Source organism: Sapajus apella, unplaced genomic scaffold (genome assembly GCF_009761245.1).
Source record: "Sapajus apella isolate SASKATOON/1434 unplaced genomic scaffold, GSC_monkey_1.0 scaffold81, whole genome shotgun sequence".
Lineage (NCBI taxonomy): Eukaryota > Metazoa > Chordata > Mammalia > Primates > Cebidae > Sapajus > Sapajus apella.
In genome coordinates, this window is record NW_022437021.1 from 4,758,001 (window position 1) to 4,773,818 (window position 15,818).

Below are 15,818 nucleotides of genomic sequence, written 5' to 3' on the forward strand. Positions count from 1 at the left end.
AAAAAAATATATATATATATATATATATATATATATATATATAAAGAGAGAGAGAGTAGTTTACAAAATATATATATTATAAACTATTCAGAATTTATAAAATATAAGAAAATATTTATGATACATAATACAATAATATAAAATATATAAAAATATATATTTTTTCATGTAGTGATTCTGGAGGGTTATATACCAAATTATTAACAGTGGTGATCAATGAATGATAAAAAAGGGAGTTTTAAATTTTCTTCTGATCAAAAGATTATGTAAACATTTTGGAAGGTGGAATTCTATTTTAGTACAGATGATAAAGATTTACAGTTAAAATAGCCAGCTGAGCCTCAAAATGACTGGAATAGAACAGCCATTGATTTTTCTTTTTAAATGTACTTTAAGTTTTTATTTTTTAAATTCAGAATTTACCTTGTATCTTTTTAAGAATATTTTTAAACCAGAAAAGACTTTTGTTTGAAACCACCCAAAATATCAAATATCATGTGGGCAATAAGAGGATCCAACCCAACATGTGAGAACTCCCAGAATGTCTGTCATAAGAAATATAAAGAACATAAAACAAACTGAGCACGTAGAAAAATTTCCCTATACAAAGTTAGTTATGTCTAAAAACAAACAAAATAAAGCAAAAAACAAGAAAACCTTAAAAGGGAAAATATAGTTCCAAGGTGACCCTTTAACTTCACTTTGTGCACTTCATGGAGAGAAATAGCAACTACATAAAATAAATAAAACTGACAATACTAATAGCACAATTCTTAGGTATTTAATCAAACTACGATAATTTTATACTTGAATGACTTTAGCAAAAATTACTGTCAAAAGCAGGACTAGGATAATAAATTTCAATGCTCAATCTCAATAAAATCAGATATATTTCTAAAATGAGACAATCTATAATTTGCTTTAGTAGTTCAATTTCTAGAAAAGCTCTTCCAAGTTTTCCTCTTTGACATATGCTAGTTTACAGCATAAATACAAGATATTTGTATTTATAAATATATTTATATATTTTCAAAATACAAGATGTTATGAGAAACTGAGTATTGCAGTAACAATTGCACAAAACACAACTTAGCCTTGTTTAACAAACCAATTGTTCTGTATTAAAATATAAAAATAGCCCTTTTAAAACCTCAGAAGTTTCAAAAGTAACTCATGCTACCAGAAGCACAAGACATTTCTTTCATTACCATGAGCTCGAAGTAAAGCTTCAGCAGTAAACAGAGGAGCCTGAAGCATGTCTGCAGTTTCCACAATAAGCATATCTTTCAATCTACGGAGATCCTGAGGCCTTAATCCTTCATATGGCTTTGAAAAGAAAAAAACAAATTAAATGGCATTATATTCATAGGAAGTATCAAAATGCCTATAAACAATATATATCAGTCCTATGTATTCACAGTTCCGCATTCCATGGACTAGATCAACTGAGGATTGAAAACATTTGGGGTAAAAAAAAATGTTGTGTCTATACTAAACATGCACAGGCTTTTTTTCTTTATTCCTTAAATAACATAGTATAACAACCAATTACATATTATTTACATTGTATTAGTTATTATAACTAACCTAGAGATGATTTAAAGTACATGGGAGGATGTGCATAGGAGAAATGCAAATGCTACCCCATTTTATAAAAGGGACTTGAGTATGTGGATTTTGGTGTCCACGAGGGTCCTGAAACCAACTCCCACTGATACTGAGGGATGACTGTGTATGATTATCATTTATTGAATCTTCCAAATTAAATTTGGTTATTAAAGTTCAAAAGGCTTTTTAAATGCTCCATTATCATGGACTTCAAACTGCCTTTCACAAGTTATAAAGCAGATACTGGGACATGTACCTTATCCTTCTAAAAATAAAATATCATAGTATCATGGCAAGACCATCTTATCTTACAGTTTTAAAATTTTGGATTATACAGAAAGTATTAGAAATAAAAACCTATAATCCCACCATTGAGCAATAATCAATCACTATTAAAATTCTGAGTATTATTGTCTAGTCTGTTCTTTCTGCAAATCAACTGGGTATGAATATATATTATGTTCATGTAGGCACAATTTGGGTATTCTATCAATGTAAAAGAAATGGAGCAGAACTTGGCAAATGCTACTAGGGAGGCTGAGAAGCAGGAGGATCACTTGAGCCCAGGAGTTTGATGCTGTAGTGTACTATAAACATGCCAGTGAATAGCCACTGAAGTCTAGCCTGACCAACATAACAAGATCTCATCTCTCTCTTTCTTTTTTAAGGAAAGTTAACCTAAACTTTTCTATATAGGAATACTATTAAATGAGAGAAAGAAGCACTGCAATTTAATCCAAATTATACTTAGAAAAGCGCCAAACTATCGCATAGTTTGCTTTTAAGCTAATTTATGAGACATGAGTTCCCCTGCAAAAACCTAAGAAACTCTTAAATGGTTAAATCAGTACTACTCATTCTAGTACAGAAGTCATACATTGCTTCTAGAAAATGTATTCAAAATCCAGACTTGGGATTCCAGGTACCTCTCCTTGCCTCAGCAATGGCAGTGACTATTTCTTGATATTCCCAATGCTGGCAATTTTACATTTTCTGGTCTTATATCCTAAATGTGCTTTTTCAGGTTAGCCATCATTCGACTTCATTTACATTGATCCAAATAGGGAAAGAGAAAATGGTGAATTTAATAATGATTCTCCAGATTAGTGTTATCTTGAGAATGACAGTGCAAGTAACTTATAGGGAAAATTAGCTTTGCTTGCAATTCTGACACAATATATCTGAAGATTTAATTTTAGGTAAATTAAGAAAGAAGAGATAATATGAAACGATCTGTATAGATCCAGTTTTTAAAAATGCATGTAGCTTTAAACTTCAATAGGTAACAGTGGAAGAAAAATACTTCTTAAAGGACAGAGACACACTGCCTTCATGAACATATAACATATCCACTCTGAATCTTCACAACAGAACTGTAATTAGGTCATGTGAAGCATTTCAATACATTGCTCAGTCCCAAGTGGGCACTACTTCACTCTTCTGCAAGACAGATTAAAATGAAGGTGCCTTTCTCCTTCCTGTTGCAAAGATAAACTGCTTCTATTTTCAGACTAAACAAACCAGAAATAACCTTCAAAGCAGTCAGTACTGACACAAAGAAAAAGAAAACTAAATTAAAAAGAAATGTGAATAAAATTACCTCTTTTGCATCAGTGCATACTACTGTTACCAAAAGACCACTGAAAAATTGTGAAACAGCTATCATACAAACTGCACAGTCTTGATATTATTATAAAATGATAGTTCCCTTCAAAAATTATTTCAGGAAAACTGTCACATAAAGGAGTTATGAAAGTATTTGCTTTTACTTTTTTCCACAAGGAAAACAGCCTCCCCTCCCCTTTGCCATCCTGACTACATCGGTAAAACATGTTTACTGTTAAAAAAAAAAAAAAAAAGAAAAGAACAGGCACTTATTTACCCAAAGTATCTGCAACTGTTAAAAATTTAAAAGATGTCTACAGCCATACCACCCTGAACGTGCCTGATCTTGTCTGATCTTGGAAGCTAAGCAGGGTCGGGCCTGGTTAGTACTTGAATGGGAGACTGCCTGGCAATACCGGGTGCTGTAAGCTTTTAAAGAAATAAAGAAAAAAATAAAGAAAAAAAAATCTAAAAGATGTTTAGATGCTCAAGAGAAAGGATATTTCTAATTCCCCTTAGTAGTAATCTCTCATTAGCTTATCTATGAGCTTAGCTTCGGAGGAGAGAGAAAAAAAAATAGCCAGGAAAGTCTTTAGGATTCTTTGACTCTTCCCTTCATTTCAGTTTCCTCTCTCTCTTTTTTCTTTCTTTTTTTTTTTTGGGGGGGGGGGGAATGAAATCCCTCTCTTGTCACCCAGGCTGGAGTGCAATGGTGCGATCTTGGCTCACTGCAACCTGCACCTCCTGGGTTCAAGTGGTTCTCCTGCCTCAGCCTCCTGAGTAGCTGGGATTATAGGCATGCACCACCATGCCCAGCTAATTTTTGTATTTTTAGTAGAGACAGCGTTTCACCATGTTGGCCAGGCTAGTCTCGAACTCCTGACCTCAGGTAATCTGTCCACCTCGGCCTCCCAGAGTGCTGGGATTATAGGTGTGGGCCACTGCACCCGGCCTCCTCTCTCTTTATTCAGCAGATCTTGCCTGGGCATTAAGACCTAGGCCACTCTGTGCTATACTCTGATATAAAAGGAAGCCGGCAGCTCCTGCAGAGCAGAGTAGGTTAAACCTGCTAACTAATGTAGCCAGCAATGTCCAGCATGAGTTTCTTGTCAGAAAAAGAACTTTCAGCCTTTTTAAGTTATAGACAAAAAGCAGGGAAGGGAAGGAGGATTCTTCAGATGGGCTTTCATAGCAGCATATTGCCCACTTTTCCCTTCATATACTCAGATGTAGTCACACAGTCCTACTCCTACAGAATCTGACCCCAACTTAGGTCTAATACTTGCTAATTTTTCCATTCTCCCTTTGATGTTTAAATAAACTGAACACACTCTTCCCAGCCATCACTTAAATAACTCGTTTAGGAAATCTCTTTATAGCAGTTCCCACTCTCCAAAATTACATGTTCACTTATTTTTAATCTTATTTGTGTGTTTCTCTCTCCCTGTTGGAACCTAAACACCTGGGGTGCAGGAACTTATCTTTGTTCCTCCAAGCATCTAAAACAGTGTCTAGCAGAGCAGTCACTCAGTTTTGTTGAATGATGGGATTAAGAAGTGGATTCTACCCATTTATAATAAATAATTTGGAAGAAAAGACTAAATTAAGATGTATATAACTTTTTAACTAAATTACGAAGTTATAGAAATATACACTGTCCATATCATTAACTGAATTAAAACTCAGCTGAAATACACATTTCACCTGAGAACATAAATTTTTAAAAGTACCTAAATATATGACTTAATACAATCATAGAGCAGGCCATGTAAAATCACGAGCATAGGCAAAATAACCCAAAAGTTAACCAGGGTCAAAGTAGAAGGTACAAAAATAAGTTTTAAAGAAAGCATTGATGTTTTTAAAAATTCAAGGGGGCCAGGTGTGGTGGTTCACGTCTGTAATCCCAGCATTTTGCAAGGCCAAGGTAGGTGGATCACATGAGGCCAGGAGTTCAAGACAAGCCTGGTCGACATGGTGAAACCCTGTCTCTACTAAAAATACAAAAATTAGCCAGATGTGGCAGTGGGTGCCTGTAATCCCAGCTACTTGGGAGGCTGAGGCAGGAGAATCACTTGAACCTGGGAAGTGGAGGTTGCAGTGAGCCAAGATGGCGCCACTGTTTTCCATCCTGAGTAACAGAGTGAGACTCTGTCTCAAAAAATAATAATTAAAAAAAAATTCAGGTAAAACTCATAAAATTAACCATTTTAAGGTGTACAATCCAGTGGCATCTAGTACACTTATACAATGTTGTACAATCACCCCCTTTATCTAGTTTCAAAACATTTCCATAACTCCAAAAGAAAGCACTATAAACATTAAGTAGTCATTCCTTATCCTCCCTGCCCCTAGTTCTTGGCATTTTAACTTTCTCTCTCCTTATTCAGCTGTCTTGCCTAGGCATCACAGGAAGCCAGCAGCTCCTGCAAAACAGAGTAGGTTAAATCTGCTAACCAGGTAGCCAGCTAAGGCAATGCCCAGCATATGAGTTTTTGTTTCTATGGCTTTTATCTATTTTGGATCTTTCATATAAATGGAATCATTCAAATGTGACCTTTTGAGTCTGGCTTTCTTTCACTTAGCATAATGTTTTTGAGGCTGATCCATATTAGAGCATGTATTAGTAGTTTATTCCTTTGTATGGCTAAGTAATATTCTATTGTGTGTATATCTCATATCTTATTTACCCATTCATTAGTTGATCAACATTTGAGCTGTTTTCACCTTTTGGCTATTATAAATAGTACTGCTATAAACATCCAGGCATAGGTACTTATTTGAGTATGAAAGTATTATTCTTTACATTATGAAAATAGTAGACCAAACGAATCCAATATGGGTTGAAAAAAATCTACAAAACTAGAAAAATATAGGAACATGTGATCATAGTATTAGCAAGTCACAAATTCAGAAGACATCAAGGAAAAAAATTTATACCTCTAAATACCATAATATGTAAAAAACTTAGGATATGGAAAAATACACAAAGTTCTCTTAGAAAGCATTAAGAAAATATAAGTCACAGAAAATGCACAACTGAACAGTCAATTCATATGATAATCAGAGAAATAAAACAAGGTATCATTTATTTGTCCAAACTAGCTAAATAACAATAGCACTGATAATATCCAATGCTAGCAAGAATGTGGGGAAAAGGATTCTCTAATATACTGATGAAATAAAAGTCAATTAATATAATCTTTCAGGACAGTTTAAGAGCATCTGTTAAAGTTTAAAATCTTAAGACCCAACAAACCAATTTCTAGAGACACATAGGAACTATACTTTTAAAATGTGTACAAGGCAATAATGATGACTATGAAGTAATAATCATGATTACAGCAGCAGACAACTAGCTAATGTTTAAAATGAGTCAGACACTGCTCAAAGCATATACATGTATTAACTCATTAAGGATCACTATAACCCTATGAGGTTGGGACTGTTAACTTCATTTTAAGAAGAGACTGAGGGCCAGGCAAGGTAGCTGACACCTGTAATCCCTACACTTTGGGAGGCCGAGATGGGCGGATCACGAGGTCAGGAGTTTGAGACCAGCCTGACCAACATGGAGAAACCCCATCTCTACTAAAACTACAAAAATTAGTCGGGCATGGTGGCATGGGCCTGTAATCCCAGCTACTCAGATGGCTGAGGCAGGAGAATGGCTTGAACCCAGGAGGCAGATGTTGCAGTGAGCGGAAATCAAGCCACTGCACTCCAGCCTGGGCGACAGAGCAAGACTTCGTCTCAAAAAAAAAAAAAAAAAAAAAAAAGAGACTGAGGCAGAGAGTTTAAGTAATCTGCTTAAGGTCACATAGTACAATCATCAGGCAAACATATGAACCTAGCCAGTCTGGCTCTAGAATCCATATTTTTAACTACAATAATGGCACAACCGGATAAAGAAAATTGTATCTCAGAAAAATATTCACTGAAGCATTTTTTTAAAGGTAAAAATATATAAATTAAATGTTTATCAATAGGTAAATGTTTAAAATATGTAGATTATATGTTCTGGCTTAGGAGAGATGTTCATGATATATTAAGTTGAAAAAATATAGAATTCAATATGACATAATCTTACTTTTGCATTAAAAATTCAATATATATATATATATATATATATATGTTTTCTTAAGTCTGAGAGTAAACACAAGAAACTGTTACCACTCAGGAGTACAGTCAGTATGAAGAATTATTTTACATTTTTAGCCATAAATATTCATTATAAATGTCAGGAAATACATGAAAATAGACAAAATAATAGTAAAGGAGATTACCTATAATCACAACGATCATTTTGATATACTTCAATATTCTTCTTATACGCAGTTTTTTCCTATATAATTAGTAACAAACTGTTCTGTAACTTTTAACATAATATTAGTTATATTAAGTACATTTAAGATCTTAAATCTACTGATAATACCTACTATTATTTTCTAATTCAATTATAAATTAAAATAAGATGGTATGTTGGGGAAAAAAACTAAATGTCTTTCAGTTTGATTACATCAATATTATTTCTGGACTATTATTGTTCAAATGTCCTCTGACTAAATGACCATACTAATTATTATAGTAACGATTTCTGTTTGACTCAAGATAACGGATTGTCAAAAAGGAGGCAATACGGCAAACAGAAGTTGCTTGGACCTGAAGTCAGATGGATGAAGTTCAGCTCACTTTGATCCCAGCAAATTATTCAGTTATTTTCTGGTTTATCTTCCTCACTAAAAAAAGGTGGGGACGGGAGCACAATTTTCATTCAAGGTTCCCATGTGGAATAAATAACTACGTGAAGGACCAGTAAAATGGTTAGGGCATAGGTCCTCTCTCTTTCTGTGTGTACTTATTCTGAATAAGCTTGCCTATAAAATAACCTAAATACAGAAACAAAAGATTTTTTAAAAAGTAAATTTTAATTCCAAGAAACTCAGTTCTTTTGGTCATATGGAGAGTATAAAGCTCAGAAATTGTTGGGAATTCATGGGGAAAATAAACATGATTATATGATTATTTTTGTACACATATACAAATCAATAGTTACATAATGCCTTTAAGAATCAAGTTAGCACTAAATACTGAGGAATCAGAATCCTTTTGGGAGGAAAAAATATACTGTGTTATAATTTCTTTAAGAAATATCTAATGGATGCCTACTTTGGGCAAGCAGTGTTTCAAACATTGAAAACAGTCTGTTGAATAGGCAGATATGGCTCTAGCCTTCATGGAGTTGACAATCTAATAGGAGAGAAAAACAATAAACAAGTAAACGAATACATAAGCAAAATAATTATAGCATGTGATAGGTCCTACGAAAAATAAACAGGGGGTATAAAGTTTCTGATAAGATAGGAAGAATAGGTTTTGCGATCTATTACACAATGGTGACTATAGCTAATGTATTGCATATTTCAAAATAAGAGTACATTTCAAGTGTCTCCTCATAAAAAATGATAGGTGACTTAGGGATGGATATGTTAATCAGCTTGATTTAATCAATCCACATTGTATATATATATCAAAACACAACACTGTACTTCCGAATGTATACAACTATTTTTTAATCAAAAATAATATTAATAATAAAAGAATTTAAAAATTAAAGTAAAAACGGCATATAATAAAGAATAATGGGAAGAGAGGAGACCTATTTTAGAAAGAATGGCAAAAATAACTGGGAGATTTCAGATCTAGAAAAGAGCAACTGCAAATGCCTTGGTGTAGTCTAGGTATTACAACAGAGCAAGGTGCGCTGGGGATAAAAGGTCTGAGATAACGCTGGAAAGGCAGGTAGTGGTCAGATCACATAAGGGCTTACGTCTGAGCAAACAGTTTGGATTTTATTTTAAGTACAATGAAAAATCATTAAATGATTTTAATGATATGTATAACTTTCAAAATGTTATTCTGAATCCTGTGTACAATATGGATTATAAAGAGACAAGAATAGAAGGAAGAAGACCAGTAAGGAAACTATTATAGCAGGTCAGATAAGAAGTGAAGGTGGTAAGGGCCTAGAGAGGTAAGAATACAGGTTGGGAAGGACAAACGAATTTAAGTTGTATTTTTGGAGGTCAAATTGACAGGATTTCCCAATTGTTGGGATGTGATGATTAAGAAAATGTGAGGAATCAAGAATGCTTCCCACATTTATGCTTGAGCAAATCAGTGGATAGAGGTAATGCTTACCGAGACCAGGAAGACATAAAGGAAAACCAGAAGAGAACGCTGTCTCCAAAGCCAAGGGAAAAGTGTTTCATTAAGAAGGAATTGGTCAATTGCATCAGGCGCCGCTGAGGAATTCAAGTAAGATGAAGGCAGAAAAGTACCCACTAGATTTGGCAACATGTTACTCCATGATGGGGGGCAGTTCCATCAGAGTAGAAGGGAAGAAAGGCATACTGCAGTGGGCTAAAGAGTGAATGGAAGGTTAGGAAGTGGTTCTCTTCATAAGAAGATAAGAGATATGGGGCTACAACTAAAGTGGAAGAGAGACAGGGCTGGGGAAGGGTTGAGTCAATGGCTGCTTTTTGTTTTTTATTTTGTTTTTAAGATGGGATCTACCACAGCACATCTGTTGATAAGATCAACCCAGAAGAGAAGGTGAGACTGATGAACAGCAGGATTGGAGTCTTGTAGCAGTAAGAGTGAATGGGATTCATATCACATATCAGCGCCTTATTTATCTGTAAGTAAACACACTCATATGATAGACAAAAGACCCATAGCTCCAGATTTCCTAGATGTCATTATTTATTTATTTTTAAAGTTAGACAGGGTCTCACTTTGTCACCAGGCTGGAGTGCCCTGGCATGATCATAGCTCATGGTAGCCTTGAACTCTTGGGCTCAAGCAGTCCTCTTGCCTTAGCCTCCAGATTAGCTAGAACAATGAGTGTGGGCCACCATTCCCAGCAAATTTTTATAGTTTTTTGTAGAAATAGATTCTTGCTATATTGCCCAGGCTGGTCTCGGAACTCTCGTGCCTTGGCCTCCCAAAGCACTGGAACCACAGGCATGAGTCATGGTGGCTAGCCTAGATGTATTTTCATACTTCATGACTATGGAGATGACAGGATATTTAAAATACTGTAAAGAAGAACACACAAACTGAGTTTTAAAGAAGAAAAAATACAAAACAACATAAAATCTAAAATTACATGTAATTTTTTTACTGAGAAAAAAAACTGACCTCTCGTTTGTCTAATGCAGCATATTCAGCTTCTATTTCTTCAGCCTCAGGATCCCGTGAGAATACCATTTGAGATTCCAAATTGAGGGCCAAATCTTTGTGGTGTTGCTTTTCAGCACAATCACAAGGAGTATCTTTATTTTCATTCTCGGCAAACAAGTCTCCTCCGTGTTTTACTAAAAGCTAAAAAAGTTTTTTTCAAAAACTTGCAACCACAGGTTCAAATAAGTTATTTCATGCTGCCTATTTTTAAAACATTAAAAACATAAACTTACCACAACAAAAATGTAACAGTATGTACAGTATGTATTTGAAATGACAAAAAAGGATTTAGATACCAGTGGCTTCTTATTTTAAGATTAGTAATTCTTGTTTTTCTGTAATGAGTTCCTCTAGTTAAAAATAATAAAAATAATAAACAACCCCAAAACCAATTTTTTATACTTCTGAAATTCTTAAGCATTTTGTTTGGTCCAAAAAATAACATTTTGTTTAAAGATAGAAAAAGTTTACAGTTACTCAGGACTTTAAAAATTTAAATTTCTTATAATTTCTATAAATCTTTCTTAAACAAGGACACTGCTGATACTATTTTAACTACTGTCTGGATGTCCTGACATGGCAGACAAAAGTTTCATTCATTATCCAGTGAAACACTGAAATGAAACTAGGATGAGCAAGTCACTGAGGTAAAGCAGTTTTCAATATTCTTCAAAATAAGTAACGGGAATAGCTACTGATAGCCACATTGGGAAGATAAGTCTATCCATCTCTCTTTGACCCAAAGAAATCCCACCTTTACAAATACAATACATGGAATAGCGACTTGACTTGTTTAATAATGAGGTTTCTGCTAGCTTTGCAGGAGTTAAATATGTTGTTACTGAGGGATGTAGGTTCAAATTTCCCCATTACGTCTGCAAAGACATTAAGAAAGACATGAATGCCAGGAGAGCCATATCTAGGACAACTCTAATGGACAGCCTGACAGTCGCAGGATTCTTTTATAGGATTCACTCATGCTCATGATAATATAGTAATGGTCACTATTTACCATTTTCTAAACACTTTAAAGCACACACTCTTATTTAATATTAACGACCCATATGACAGGGGTATTATTATATCTCAGAATAGTTAAGTAGCTTTTCTAAAGTTACCCAGCTAGTAGGCAGTAGAACTGGGCTTCAGACCCAAGTTGGACCAGGTTTTTAACCATGACTGGACACTACACTGACTCGTAAGAAGGTAAGCTAATCACACATATCGCAGAAGTTAAATTCATCCTGGGTCCATCTTGAAGTTCTTCCCAGGCTCTTATTACCTAAATGTTAATACTTTTTAGAGGTTTTCATTTTACATGAATTAATCAAAATGGTAGCTTCTTTTTATTTTCTTCCAAATAATTTTATCTTCTTTCCTTCCTCAACACACAACCTTCAGATAAAGTTTTTTAGAACTGGAATCCTCAAGGTTCTCCTACAGTCCTAAGAGCCCTCACAAAACAAGGGGCTTATATCAATGCCAGATCTGGAAGGCATGGGCTAACTTCACAAGCCCACAGGATTTGACTTTAGCTTCTTGCTCTAGCCAAGGGTATGCCTTAGAGCTAAGGTGGGTTTTTAAGTAGTAAAAACAAGCAAACCAACCAAGAATATGAAATATAGACCCATGGCTACAAGGCTTAAAATATTTACTCTCTAGTCCTTTACAGAAAAACGTCTGTTAAGAATGGCTCTAAATTGTCATTCTGGCAGCCACCTTCTAGACTCTGAGGGCAAGGTCTTATCAGCTGCTATTTACCACCTAGAACCTTTTTAGTGCAAGTGTGGTCTGGGGACCAGTAATATCATCTGGGAATTTGTTAGAAATGAAGAATCTCAGCTTGATCCCCCAACTCCCTCCAAGCCCAGGCCTCTGAATCAAAATGTCATTCTCATCTCCAAGAGATTTGTTTTGTACATAAATGTTTGAGAAGCAATGATCCTAGAGTACAACTAATGTGGCTGTGGAATTGATAAATTTATATTACTTAATTTATTCAATACTGGGAACTTGTAGTAAGTCTAGAGACTTAACATATCCATAGCAGATCTACTATATTTTTATCCTCTCTGCTTCATAGGTTATCAACACATAAATACAAAATAGACTATCTGCTCTTGACTGCTGCCCAACTAAAGAGTTGACTTCATTCTTGAGTTCTCTATTTAGTTCTCTATTTAGAGTCATAGAAAATTATTTCTAAACGCATGCTGAGATAACTTTCAAAGTCAGGATTTGGTTTACTTTGCAACAGATATTACCACAGAAAAAATATTAAATATTAGAAAATAAGACAAATCATCTTTAATTTAATGCCCCAGTCTTCCTTAATAAAAGCAAAGACAATAAAATTTAAGAAACTGTACCCTAACAGAATCTTGGTAAGGGGAGCCTTATTAAAAGGATATGCCAGAATGTGGACTTCATTCATTGGGGGGTTTAAAAAATGTGTGTGGAGAGGGGATGTGTGAGAAGTCACTGCTGACAATTGTTAGAACTTGGGTGAGCATGATTGGTAAACTATCTTTGCAAGGTGTTCCCTAATGAGTTTGACTGGAGTTGGGGCGAGGAACCATAAAGACATATATCTCATTGTGCAATCTGGCACCTATAGAAAAACTCATAATCAATTATGAAATGAGAGGATCCATGTTTGTAGTATTTGACTCGGCTATGAAAATCCGCCTGTATGTTACCTTTGGCACAGAAGATAGCTGGCAGCAACAATGCCTCACATATTGAGGAGAACATGTTAAAAAGTACTTCAGCTTGCTGACCTTTAGGGCATAAAGTCAGGAACACTAGTAAGTAAAAGATGTCTTAAGTAGAGATAACTGCTAAAATGTTATGCAATAAAGTTAAGGTGTTTTACTTTGACAAAATAGAAAGTTATGTTTGGTTCTGAAGACTACTTTTTAAATGCTTCAACCAAAGCATCCCAACTAAGTATCGGCTTTCCCAGTTTCAAATTAGCTAAGAAGGATTTAATAGGAGGACTGAATATTTCACTTAAATATAGTTTTAAGCCTATTTTGGTGGCACATAAAATGTTCTATCTTAAAAGAAACCAAATTATCATGATCTCAACACATCTGTTCTTCTATTCTGCCTTTCTTTCCATTCACAATTCCAGAGGAAGAGGGGTAGGGGTTTTAAGAGAGGTAACCCCTACTATTCAAGACAAATCCTACCCCATCCCTTTGATCACCCTCTAAATGGCTGGTGACTCTCAACTGACTTATTTAGGACTATAACTTAATCCTGCTATCCTTCTGGTTACTTTCCTAAAAAACTCTCTTTCTTGGCTTTCACATTTCTCAAATTAGTGATTGATACCAAATGTCTCTCAATTTCCTCAGCAAACGACTCAATTATGTCCAGCAATCTGACTTCTACCTGGAGTATTTTACTGAAACAATATTGCAGAAAGTCATTAATACCTCTTAACTCTGAAATCCATCAGTCTTTCTCAGTCCCCCAATTCTTTTACCTTTCTGCAGCACATCACATGATGGATCAGCTCCTCTCCTTGAAATTCTTCTCTTGCATCTTTGACATTGTATCATCTTGGTTCTTTTATTTCACTATTTTCTGTGTTCCCCTCATAGGCACCACTCGTTGCTCTCATCTCTTTAAACATCGGCATTCTTCAAATTGATGCTGTGACTTTAATTCTATTATTTTATCTATGACCTAAAGTATTTTCCTTGTATCTCTCATCTCTACATTATCTTGCTTTTAGAATGTCAACTCTATGTAGATAACACTCAATTCTAAATTCTAAATGAGAGTCTATATTCTTTACTCCCTAACGCTTTGGTCATAATTGTCAGCAGCCTGCCTATAATTTCATGTGGATCAGCTAAAATGTAACATCCAGCCTTCTAAATGAAAACTCAATATACTCTCCCTTCCTTTCAACCAATTCCTCCATTTCATCTCACTTTTCCAAATGTCTGTTAATTGTTAGCAGGCTTCGAAGTCACTCAGGTTCAAAACTATGCCCATCTTATTTAAAAATAAAGTTAATTAATTTAACTCTAATTATAGAGGTGATAGCAGGTATAGAGAATGTGGACAAATCAAAGACAGAAAATTATATTGTCTAAAGAGAGCTCACTAATGTCAGTATTTAACATTATAGGGCCCCCATCCTTTTTTTTTAAACCTTTCTTTCCCTTGCTTTCTTGTAACAACTGACCTAGTCACCAAAGGCTAACAGTTCTTCACAATGTCCCCTGGCATCTGCCTCATTCTTTCCATCTCTAATACTACCACACAAACCCAGATGCTTTGTCAGTTCACACCAAAATTAGTGCATTTATCTTCTAACTCCTATCACTCTTTCTAATACATTGCTTCTCAGCTTACCAACGTCTGGGTTCCCCTCTCACAAACCTAAATTTTATTGGTCTGAGGTTTCTGTGTAGCCATGCTTAGAACTACTGTTCTAGCACAAAGGTTTTCAAACGGTGTAAGAATAATTTGGGTAGCCTGATAGTCCTATTAGGTGAATTTGGAGAGGGCACTGTAAGAAGTATGTATACTTTTCACAGGTAATTCCAATATAGGCCCCCCACAAATTATGCCCTAAGCCAGGGTTCTCAAGCTTTAAATAAGAATCCTTTTGGGATTTTGTTAAACTAGATTCAAATTTGGTTATTCTTGGATGGAGCTGAGATTCTGCATTTCCAACAAGTTCCCAGGTGATTGATGTCAGTGACAGTCTGAGGACAATTCTTTTAAGTAGCAAGGCTTTAAGAAATGCTGCTTTAGAAGCACCCCATTCAAATGTATTCTACATTACAAACATCATGCTAATCTCATTACATTTGCTTTCATAATATCTATCACTTCTCTAATAAAAAATTCTTTTTCTTTTTTTTTTGGAGACAGGATCTTGCTTTGTCACCCAGGCTCACCATGGCTCACTGCAGCCTCGACCTCCTGGACTCAAGAAATCTTTCCACCTCAGCCTCCCGAGTAGCTGGAACTACAGGCGTGGACCACCATGCCTGGCTAATTTTTTGATTTTTAGTAGAAATGAGGTCTCACTATGTTGCCCAGGCTGATCTTAAACTTTTGGGATCTAGCAATGCTTCCACCTTGGCCAACCACAGTGCTGGGATTACAGGCGTAAGCCATTGCGCTTGGCCAAAAAATCTTCAATGGCTCAATTTTCTCTAAAAGAAACCCCAAGTTCTTAACCTTGGCCTTTAGTACTTTCTACTTGGTACATCCTCTATCTTCCTTTAAAGTAATCTGTTTTATTATTCCTCCACAAAAGATTTCAATCTGCATATGTCTGAGACCTAGAACAGAGCTTCTCAAACTCTGTCATGCAAATAATCACCAGG

The 15,818-nt window shown here is 35.2% G+C and overlaps 1 protein-coding gene and 1 pseudogene across 4 annotated transcripts in view; one reads left to right on the plus strand and one right to left on the minus strand.

The window, feature by feature from the left end:
- The window catches only part of ANKIB1 (ankyrin repeat and IBR domain containing 1), a 177,589-nt gene that overhangs the window by 86,657 nt on the left and 75,114 nt on the right, over window positions 1-15,818 (minus strand). Inside the window, exons 5-8 of one of the 4 annotated variants that reach the window (XM_032253059.1) lie at window positions 13,158-13,238; window positions 10,417-10,599; window positions 8,383-8,463; window positions 1,209-1,326 (exon numbers count right to left, since the gene is read on the minus strand). In XM_032253059.1, coding sequence (XP_032108950.1) covers window positions 1,209-1,326; window positions 8,383-8,463; window positions 10,417-10,599; window positions 13,158-13,238 — 463 coding nt within the window. The remainder of the gene's footprint in view (window positions 1-1,208; window positions 1,327-8,382; window positions 8,464-10,416; window positions 10,600-13,157; window positions 13,239-15,818) is intronic. The other 3 variants (XM_032253061.1, XM_032253060.1, XM_032253062.1) reach the window with 3 other exon arrangements.
- On the plus strand, window positions 3,526-3,644 carry LOC116533360 (annotated as a pseudogene).